The sequence below is a fragment of the Mastacembelus armatus genome, chromosome 14 (genome assembly GCF_900324485.2).
Source record: "Mastacembelus armatus chromosome 14, fMasArm1.2, whole genome shotgun sequence".
Taxonomy (NCBI): domain Eukaryota; kingdom Metazoa; phylum Chordata; class Actinopteri; order Synbranchiformes; family Mastacembelidae; genus Mastacembelus; species Mastacembelus armatus.
This window is the reverse complement of record NC_046646.1, coordinates 15542652-15554299: the sequence shown is the minus strand read 5'-3', so window position 1 is coordinate 15554299 and position 11648 is coordinate 15542652. Positions and strand designations below refer to the sequence as shown.

Sequence of the window (11648 nt, the reverse complement as noted above, 5' to 3'; positions counted from 1 at the left end):
TTAACAATCCCCTTAAGAAGCCTTTAGGATTTACACTGGCACTTACACTTTGTATAATGACAGCTGTCTGTGGCTTTTTAACATGCACAAAGAACAGAGATATCTAGTAGAGACGATCTTAGAAACAGTCCTCTCAGATACTGGGTGAGCTGACTAATGTGCCACACTTCCCAAAAAAAGTTATTCCTCTAAAGTAGTAGGTCTACTACTGAAATCAAAGTCCAGATAAATGTGGGAAAAACAAACAAAACAAATAAATGTATTTTCTTTATGGCTTCATAGATGTTGTTTAATCTAACAACTCTGAATTTCCTATTTTGAGCGTTGCTTAGTATTTGGCCAAATATAACAGATCAAGACTGGGCCTTAATTACAAATTTCCAGACATTTTCAGAGAATTTCCAGTGAGAGGACATTATACTACAAATGTATTGATAGAGTAAATTTCAAATATTATGATAGACTGTACTAAAGCTACTTTATGTTACATCACACCAGGGACAAACTAAGTACAGACTTAAATGCAAGATGGTGGTAGCAGTGGTCACACAAACTGACAGTGACAACAATTGTGGTGAAAGTGAGAAAACAACAGCAGAGAGGATCAGATGTTTGTTCATGTTTGTATAGAAATCTCAGCACACTGCACTTTTCTACCAGTTATAGGCAGTGAATGTTACGGATTAGCAGAAACAAAGGCTCTGTGTCAGACAAGGAAGCAGAGATTGTTTACTCCATGAGAACAAACTGAATGTGACATCCGAGACCAATTGCAGGCAGCAGAAACTTGTGTCAACAGCTGGTTTGGTCAACAAATCTGCAAAGTCTGAAGGTAGTGTTTTTTTTTTTCCCAACATATATGCCTACTTTTCAGTCCACACCTGGTGATTGAAATGGCTTTGACAGAACTAAGTGGAGTCGCTGTTAAGCTCAAACCTGTCAGGTTCAAAACACTAAAAGAAAATCCTCAGGAAAAGGTAGAAATGTGTGCATGCATGTGTGAGAAACAGATGAAGAGAAGTGTGATCTCACATTCACCTAAAGAAAACCAAATGATACTATTAACAAAACACACAAGCTGTGTCCTAATACCATCTCCTTTGTAGTGTGTGGTTTGAAAAGGATGGCACTGAAGGCTAATGGGCTTACAAGCTGAAACTGTCTACAAAGGATCCCCCTTAGCATCATCACTAATTCCTACTAACCAAAACTAACGTGTGGTCCCAGCCTGGGATAGTCCATAGTTCAGGCACAGTTGTGGTGTTTGATTTCAAGACATGATGGATAACTAGCAAACAGTGTACAACGTTACTGGTAAACCTATCCATATAATTTAATTCACTCTTACTACATAGCTACCACCAAGAACAAATAGTGGACTTAGAGCCTGGCTGCCAATATTTACACAATGTAGCATCCTTTCTCATTGGTCCAGTTCATATAATACACTGACCAGTGACCATGTGAATACACCTGGTATAGTTGGTCACATGATCGTTTTCTGACTTAAACTGATGACGACTGGAAGCAGTATGAACTTTGACTGGTGAATTTTAGGACATGTAAGACACAAAGAATACAACGATAGTTTCCAACAAATTCAAGCAAGTAAGGCAGTATTTCCCCGATGCAATAGGAAAAAGTCTAATTTTTGAGGGATGTGGCCACTTGTAATTTATAATCTCAAATATTATAATTTCCTTATCCTCAACCCAATCCAACTCTGTCTCCTAAAACATTACATTCATATACAATTAATTTGTAATGGCAAATATCTTTTAAAAGAGATGTAATATCATCCTAATTATGAATTTTATTAATATAAGAAAAACTTTTCCAAAAGTTACAAAATGTTCATAATGAGTACATCTGACACAGTCACCAGAAATTTCTCTTATTTAACTTCAGCTATGATCTTTCCCTACCTTTAACCAACCATTTTATATGTACCTTGAGCCTAACATCCAGGATGCAGGAGACAGACCATGTTGTCCAGTGTCAAAGCCTTGGCTTAGTACACCCACCACAACAACCTCCTTATTAATCCATAATCCATGCAGCAAACATATTAGGCAGAAGTAAATAAACATAATTTTAAAAGAAGACTGGGTTGATGTTGATAAATCTTTCTGCGTTGTCTTCTTCTGTTTCTCATAGCTTAGGCTACATGATTTCTGGACCAGAACCACATGGAGACAGTATTTAAGAAAAAAAAAAAAAAAAACATCTAAGAAGGAACCAATTGACAGCAATGTGCACCCTAGTGAAGTAACTTTGCACATAGGAGGCATGCTAGGGTTTCTACTGTCCTGCCCTGAAAATATCAGATTAAAAGAGCTAAATAGGCAGTAACATCTGCACATTATTAAACACAACAAAATATCAACAAAAGAAAAACAAATCCATTACCATGATGATGACCATACTGCATAAGGAATAGTGGTATTGGTAATGCTCCAGTCATACGTGTGTGTGTGTGTGTGTGTGTGTGTGTGTGTACATCATGAAGGCAGTAATTTGTGAAATAAAGCTACTCTCCAACCATGGTTATCAAGAGGAAAATAATTTGATTTCTGTATTTTACAATTGGTGAATTTAATATTACATACAGGAAAGAGGGTGAACTAGAAGTATGAAGTTTTTTTTTCAGTGAAGAATAAACAAAAAGGAACTAAGGCATGTGTATGAGGTCTTTACATTTTCCTGGTCAGAAGACACTGTAGAAAGAGACCCATGATTTCTTTTCTTTTTTTCTTAGCTGTTCTGTTGCTTTTTTGTTTACTTTTCTGATGTGATGGGGTGGTGTGTGACATTGCTTTGAGGTTTCAGTGACTGTGACCCCCCCCCCCCCCCCCCCCCCCCTCTTCAAAAACCCACACCCAACAACCCTTTCACCCCCAATCTCCTTCTTCTTTTAGGACGAAGAGGTTACGCTTTACTTTCGTTGCCATTCGTCTGGGGAGCCTCGTTGGGAACTGTCTTCACCTCAGCTGTGGCATTCTTCAGTTCCGTCTCGCCTTTAGTGTTATCATCCTTCACAGTCTTACCACTGTGGGGACAAACACAAGAGCGAAATAGAACCAGGGAGAGACAAAAAGAGAAGAGATTCTGTTAATAGCAAATCACTAAGACTCTTTCTCAGAGCTAAATTGTCTGTTCTGAGCTGCCTTCTGTGTCATTTTTCAAAGAAGGATGGAAAAGAAATGGGGAACAAACATGCAAGATGCTTTGAGGGAATTTGTTTTCCCTCCTGGAACTGAATGCATTTCACACATAATGGGATCAAACTCACTATCCTAGCCAGACATCAAAAAAAAAAAAAAAAAACACATGGCTGTCACAGCTATTTTCAAGGAACAATGAATGCTGATTTGGAATGAGACAGGGCCGGTAGCCACAATGGATAAAGGAATGAAAGAGTGAGGCATAACCTACAACACAAACTACAATACACAAGAGGATTACACGCTGTCTGGACTGTGCCAGGACACAATGGAAAGAGACTTTAAAGCTATACTTCACTTGAGTCAACCATTTTTTGCATATGTGCCCCCGTTGGAAACATTTGCAATAATACACTGCTGCTTCCATTTTGGAAATATGGTACAAATGTTACATGTCTCTATTATGGAAGGTACGTTCATCTCATTTTCAATCTTCTATGTTAACTCTAATACTGCAATCAAATTTGATAGATACATTTCTCAATCTGCTGACATATAAACATGCTCTCTGTGTGCTTTACAAAGTTAGGCCAGAGACTGTCCATAAATATACAGGATCCATAAACACGTCAAGCCCTGACAGCCTTCAAACTGAAACAGCCTTCCTGCAAATGTCTTAAGACTAGATATGACGACCAAAAACACAAAGATTCTCAAGAGACCACTTATCACCTACCTGACATTAATATAGACTGAACAATGATTGTGTGATTTTCTATTCCCTGACCCCGGACTACACAAAGCCCTTCAAATTCAGTTTGCCAACACTGACAGCTTTTCAACCAATCCAAATGGCTTACATTTCTATATACCCATGGGAAAGCCAGATTCATCCATGGGTCAGTCTGCACTTGATACATCCTGGACATGTGGAGTTAAAAATGTTTTCTACAAGTCGGATGTTAATTTATTCACTTTTTCTCACTTCATATGTTCTTTTTTATAGAGGAGTGTAGTATTTTGGCACATCTGCAGGTGTTGATTGATGTCATTGATTGTGCTAAGAATACTGCACATGTGTTATCTTCAAATATTCTCAACAGTTTATTCTCATTCTAAATCCAGTCTGAATCAGTTCAGCTCAGATCAGGTTTACAAAGACAACAATATCATAATAGACTAATTCAGGCAGTCACAGAATCTATCCTCAATGCCTGCTTTCATGCAGCACTATCTATAACTATGTCATTTTCAAGTAAATGAGTGCCATAGTGCTTTCATGATTTCAAGTTAATTACACTTCTAACCAATGAGCTTTAAGCTCACATACCATTTTATGAGACTATCCAGGCTATTTTGGTCGTAAAACATTAAAAAAAATAGTGCACAATCAAGAGAAAGCCAACGTTTGAAACATTTAAATCCCATTTTATGGGTCTATAGTCCAAGGAAATGGCCTGAAAACACACTTCAGTATTCATGAAAGACAAAACTGGGAGTCTTGTGGAGGCGTACACCACCCTGAAACCAAATAAATCCACAAGGAGCTTGACAAGACAGTTCAGTATTGGGATGCCGAAGAAGGATCACCACATAGATATACGGGAGAGCTCTGTCAAAGCGTTATGAAGAAAAATCACTCCTATGACAAGTTTGGTTATATCAAGGTGAAGCTGAGCTGACAAGAGCCTTGCTTCAAACTTGCGCTCAAGTCCTCATACTTTATCACTGACATCTTCTTCTGTCCATCTGAGTGAGCAAAGTATGAAATGAAGGAGGGAGAGAAAGAGAAGTGATTGTCAGTAAGCCTCTGTAATTCATCTTCTGCTACAGCTTTCTCATCATCCTCCTCTGTCAAAAATCAGGAACATCTGCAAATTCTTTAGGGTACAACTCCAAAAACTAACCCTTTGTAGTACCACTGGAAAAAAAAAACAGAATTAAATCAGTAAACAGAGGTGTCTGGGAGAGATTCTGAGATTGGCAGTTTTTGGCCTTTAATATCTTTATTCCTTTATCACACTGAAAATGGCAAAGAACAATAAAGTACTGCTGGAGGTATGTAATTTCCTTGAATAGGTTCATTCACAGCTGAACAGCTGAGAGCTACAGCATTCTTCTGTAAAGTTCTCCACAAAAGGATATTTCTCTACTCTTTCACGGTTTTAACAGGATTTTTAAATTTTTGCTGCTCAACGGGACCTGAAACTTGTTTCTCTCACAGAGTCCAGCTAAGACAAAATTAATCTCTTCTCTTTTTTTTTAGCTGTGGCTTTTGTGGCTATATAGTTGTTGTTAACACTTTATATTAACTACATTCAGCTGTAGATCTGTTTCTGACATTCACTTACTGTAACACATCAGATAATGGACTCATGTATAAGACAGCATTTCATTTAATGAAAGCAATCCTATTGAGAGACATGGCCTGCTATTATTTGTGTCAGGATTGTGGAATGACTTGGAATGTGAGCAAAGTGTGTTAAATAAAACATTATTTAGCTACAAGTTGCCCACATTGATGCAGCAACAGTGATGACTTGGTGAAGAATGGAGAATTTGTATGGTAAGAAAGGGATTGTCTCCATTAAGTGAGCAAACAAACAGAGGATGGAGGTGGTGGATGAATGTTGAGAGGCATGCACTGGTGGCATCCCAATAGATCATATTTATGTGCCATTTCCCTCACTACCAACATCTGGCATTGTTAAAAAGAAATGTTGACATTTAAGTGTGTCATTGTGAAACCTGAAATGCTCGGTAAAATGACAGGAAGCACTCTGAGACCAAGTGCTGCACATTTTTTGTGTCTACCCTTAACTAACATTAGAAGTTTATGTTTTCCTTTATTTTCTAGTATAGTATTCATTTCTATCCCCTTCAGTAAAAAGTGGGAAATGTATTGTATCACTGTATGCAGTAGTTTTTTGAAACCTGGGACATGCCTATAGTCACAGCTGTGCCTTCTTTTCCAACTGCAACTAGACTTCTGGCTGCACCACCTTTGTGTTTTTCCCTAGAGTATATATTTCTTGTGTCTTACTACACATTTTTCCTGAATTTTTTTCAAAATCAAGCAAAAAAATAGGCAAACATTACTCTCATTGAATCTTTGACTGTTACTTGTTAATCACTTTATTAAAACCAATTGAAAATTTGTTAACCAAGTTAACAACAGAGTTAACAACAGAGTTAACCAATCAAAACACTAGCTGTGGGATCAACCCTATATGCTGCCTACCATACTTGGCTACATACTTGACTGCAGCAAAATTGTGCATGTAGGGGTCTCACTACAAAACCATTGTTTTTGCATTTTAGGGTGCAAAACAAATAGTAAGCATGGCAAAGTCATGGGCTATTGGGATGCTACCAGAATAGAAGTGACAAGTTAAGTAACGTGGAAGTGGATGTGTTCATACTCATTTTGGGCTGGTGCAGTCGAGTCTGTGCACAGGGCACTGGGGACATCCTTGGTCGGACCATCTACTTGTAAATCCTTATTCTGGATACTGTCGGGGGCTTTGACTGGGTCACAGTGGCTCTGTGGCCCATCAACATTAGCGGGGGGTGGGCTGACTGGCTCTGATATAGGGAGTGATGGGTTGGATAAGGGGGGAACTTTAGGTGTGTCACTCAGGTCAACCAGGGGCCCGACATCAGGTTGGGTGTTATCTTTGAGCAAACCGGACTGGGCAACAGGGCTGTTTTGGGGGGAGGACTTGGTAGGGGCCACTTTGGTTGGGCTGGAGGCGCTGATGGTTAACGTGGTGCTCTCGCTTGCAGGGCTGCTTTGTGCTGTGCTAAAGCTCTCAGTAACTGAGTTAGTTGCAGTGGAGGGGAACAGGTTTACCACTGTGGAGGTGGTGTCTGCAGCAGCAGGCCTGTTTGATGGGGAGGAACCAAGACAAACAAGGGAGGAGAGGGAGGGGCGAGGAGTGGACACAGGGGTGGAAATATAGAGCCACGAGCAAAGTAAGGGACAGAAAGAAAAAGGACAATGAAAGAAATAAAGGGGTAAAGGGGGAGTGTAGATCAGGGTATAAACAAGGCAGAGTGAGTGCTACTGTGCTGCAGTCAAAAAGTAAAAATGTTAGCAACAAAACATTTGTGGAAGGGTAAACAAAATATATATAATAATTAAAAAGAGAAAGAGTAGGGATTTCAGAATTAGGATGCTACACTGCATTGGGTTACATCATTAATTGGACGTCTAGTTTTAAGTCCTTATTGTGGATGCTGTCAGGGGCTTTGAGTGGGTCACAGTGGCTCTTCACGATAAGGCAAAGACCCAGGAGAAGGTAATTTGTTTGTCTGAATGGATCTGAGTTGGTGTGGAAATTAAAGAGCCATAAAAATGTATATCAGTAATTATACAATTGGTTATATTTAGAATTCTCAACCTTAACGTGCACAATTCAAAATGAATGAATAGTTTAATTTAGATTTTTTACTCAGCCAAAATGTTAGGTAAAAATGGTCTGTTGTTGGGATGTTCTCATCCAAAGTACTGTTGTGTTTGAATTTTTAATGAGTTTGTTGAGTTTGTTATTGTTGAAATGGACAATACATACCAAACTTCCCATATAATTAATGTGCAAAAGGAGCTTTTAACGCATTAATATAAACCGGGTGTTTAAAGTAGTGAGTTAAATTGATAAAATTACATTGTGTCAGTACTAATCAATAGCATGTGCAGCTGAGCTTAGCACAGATCTATGTCTCAAAATCTTAATATTTGTTCATGACATTTTAACATTAGAAATGTAATTTCTAATGTTAAAAAAAAACAAAACAAAAAACGATCTGATTCATGTTTCTATTGAGACATGCGGCAAATAAGTCTCTGACACCCTGGGCAGGTGAAGTGGTTCTTCTCCATACTTACTCAGGTTCTGTCAAAGGCGTAGTCTCATTGGGCTCAGTGGGACCTCCTCCTTCTTGATTTGTGTTGTGCTCTTCCTCTGTTCTCACCTCAACAATGGGCTCCTTGGACTCATCTTTCCTGATGTGAGAGGGCAACAAATAGTTAGCGAGCTAACATGCTGTCAGACACATAACACGAGTTGTTGCATGTATACACAGTTGACTTCTGTAACACATCCATTCCTCCCATGTAAAAAGAAAAAAACATACTGGTCAGAAGCAATGTAAATGTTTTGGTAATTAGCTAAAACATGTAAAAGCACTGGTATAACTGGAGGTCAAACACACACTCTAATTCTCTCATACCAACATATGAACATCCTCCACCATCACCTGACTTTAACGGATAAAGCTGGAGATTTTCTATGTTTTTGTTATTTTCCACACATCCCACAGGGGACTTAAACCAAGGCTGCATTTATTGTACTGTAGTGTCTGTGCATCCAGACTAGTTTTGCTCAGCACTGTAGGCCTCAATTGTTGTCCAAAAACTATTAAAAACACACCAGTGAACCAAACCATATCACTGGGTGACACGCTTCTTTGTCACCAGGGTCTAAACGAGCGTCTGGATTCGCAGACATTACAGTGAAAACTTTGCTGGTTTTAGTCTCCGTATGGGATTTGTGAAAAAATAATAATAAAAAAACAACAATTAAGAAAATTACCAACCTCAAAGTTTAAAGTGTTTGCTTCCTAAGGGTGACATGTCTAGAGCTGATCCTGGTTAATTTGTAATCTGTTTCATTAGATGTTTAGTTTAATTATGGTTGTGTTGTGTCGTGTTGTGAAGCTCACGGCTGGTAAAATAATATCAGCAATTATTTGGAGTCATATTGGTGTTCACACAATAACTTTAAGTCCAATATTCAGTAACTCCATTAAGTCTTCTTAGCTCTACAGCAAATTAGTCAGAAAATATTAGTTTTACGTGCCTTTTGAAAACAAAAGCCAACAGAGACAACACAGAGTTTGTGATATTTTGCTGTGGGCCTGTCTTTTGACATTACAGACTCTATCCAATGTTAATATCTAATATTGATTAATGCAGCTTTTAACCATACATACAAATAATGAGTCAAAACACGAGATGTTCACTTACGTGAATGCTGCTTTGCCCTCCTCCATGTCCTTGCTCTTGGCACCTGGGCCAACCTTGCCACAGAAGTTAACAGCAATACACATGAGGAGTCCACACTTGTTCAGGAAGTAGCAGGTGATGTCTATTCCCACCAACAGCAGGAAAAAGACAACAATGAGGATTCCTACAATTGCCCCAGTGCCAAGGCCTGAGCCATTGTCCAAAGTGTCTGAAAGGCAAGGATAGGGAGAGGGAATACACAAGCAAAACAGGCAGGAAAGAGAGGTGAGAATATGAGTTAGGAGACAGAAAATGGTTTAACATGAAGGAGAGGGGATAGAAGGAAAGTTAGAAAGACAGAGGAAGAGACATGATGAGGAATGTGGCCAAGCTTTAAATAAACATATTCAAGTTTCACTTTCAAGACCCCAAGTGTGTCATACTTTCTATTGGAAATTTGGAGGCAAAATCATGCCAGAGCCACAAGAAAACTCAGATGATGAAACACAATAAAACTCTAATCTCTGCTTTCATTATAGCAACTTGTTATTTATGCTCTACAGTCATCATAGCTGACACACTTGAGGTGTTCAATTTCACACACGATTGCAGAACTTCCAAAGATTAGAGAACATACATCTAAATCAGTATGTGCAGAAAAACTGAATCTACAAACATCTAGGGTGCTATGAAGGTTTCCTTAATAGTATACTGTGTATAAAGTATAATATTACACCTTGGTATTAAAGTGCTTAAATACCACTTTCATAATAGGCTTGTCACATGCTTTGAGATATTCAAGAATAACTATTAATATTTCCAAAGTAAAAAAAATAAGGATATGCATATCTGTACCAGTAGTTTTCGAGACACTTGTTGCTGCAGGAGGAGATGGGCTCATCAAAGAATCTATCGTTAACTCAGTCTTCTAGAAATGTTGGTAATAAACATCATATCTTTTGAGGAAAATATAATCGAAAGGATTGTGTTCAATGGGGAAAAACGTGCTACATTTAATCCCATTTAATTTGTAGGAAGGTTACTGAGGTTTGCTGTTACAAAAGTACATAAATATAGAAAACAAATGTGTTAACTTGCCTGCATGCAGATTCTTGGCTTCACTGATTTAACATTAAACATTAAACATGACCTATAGTGTACATACTACATAACATAATCTATCTACACCATATTCTCTTGGTCTTCAAATAAAAGACAAACAAACAAACTCATGATATATCATACATATTTTAAGTGGCAATTTCAGTTTTAACATTCTGTGTTAACCTGTGTAAAAATGCATACAGCCTTGTTTTTACCAAGGTTTGTCAGAGGCAGACCACTGCAATACACATAAATTGCAAAAATAAATAAATGAATAAATAAATGCATGCTATATCACATGAAAACTATACTCATAACACAAGGAAAAAATATAGTAGGTTATGTGGTTCACAGTTCAGTCGTCTTCTTACGGCTCTTACAAAGAGAGTTACTAAACTAACAGCTTTCAAGAACTTTATTTAGTTGTCATTCAGTCTCTTTTTAAGAGCTTCAAAACTTTATAAAGAAATATAAAGGTTAAGAGGGTTATCTGGGCAGCCGTATACCTTAAAATATAAAAGCAGTCATTTCATTATAATTCTGCTTTGAGGGCAAAGTGCAAATGCAGGTTTTTTTTTTTTTCCTCATACAGATTATTCCACATAAACAAAATGCACATGCAGGTTATGGACAGGGTGGAATAAACAAGATTTAAAGGTCCAGGGCAGCTCAACCTTTACGGCTTTCTATTTCAAGAATGGCTTCCTTAGCTCTCATCATTCATTTTGACAATTGATGACATTTCAATAAACCCAAACAAACAAATGGTAGCCAAATTCAATTCTTTGCATGCAAGTACAATTTAGCTAATAGGAAAAAAAAAAACCTGAGGATTCTTTAAAGGGGAAAATAGAGTCCATGCAAACCCAGGAGACCTCAGGTTATCACAGCCTTTCTAATTTAAACAGTTTTTACGCTGACAAAACACAACCTACCTGCAATACATCAAAAGGAAAAGGTGCTGACTTACTGAGTCACACTGCTTAATAGATGCTAATGAATCTTAACAGGGAAAAAAATAGGTGACCCTGAAAAAAATATAACATTCAATTACACCAGTTGAAGTAGTAGTAACATGTGGCAGCTTATATGTCATGAAACTGAAGGATGACTACTTCCGAACTGTTTATCTAGAAATACATTAACTACCAAAGTCCAACCATACCAGTGTTCAGTATTTTCAGAACCCAAAGAAACAAAGATGTTAAAGCATAAAGCATAAAGGTCTAATCGTACTGACTCAGGAGAACATGAGCACTTTGTAGTTTGAGTACCATCTGTAAGTTTATGAAGACTGATGATACCAGTTCATGAAGGTGAGAATAACAGGGAACAGCTGTTACGCAGGTTTGTACTATATTAGCCTTACAGGT

The 11648-nt window shown here is 38.0% G+C and overlaps 1 protein-coding gene across 4 annotated transcripts in view; it reads right to left on the bottom strand.

Annotated features, from left to right (window-relative positions):
- Nucleotides 1–2911: 2911 nt before the first annotated feature.
- Nucleotides 2912–11648, bottom strand: part of ncam1a (neural cell adhesion molecule 1a) — a 204698-nt gene continuing 195961 nt past the window's right edge. For 2 of the 4 annotated variants that reach the window (XM_026329098.1, XM_026329099.1), the window contains 4 exons: nt 9193–9400; nt 8053–8169; nt 6587–7048; nt 2912–3049 (listed from right to left, as the gene is read on the bottom strand). In XM_026329098.1, the coding sequence (XP_026184883.1) occupies nt 2929–3049; nt 6587–7048; nt 8053–8169; nt 9193–9400 (908 nt within the window). In that variant the 3' untranslated portion in view covers nt 2912–2928. The remainder of the gene's footprint in view (nt 3050–6586; nt 7049–8052; nt 8170–9192; nt 9401–11648) is intronic. The other 2 variants (XM_026329100.1, XM_026329101.1) reach the window with 1 other exon arrangement.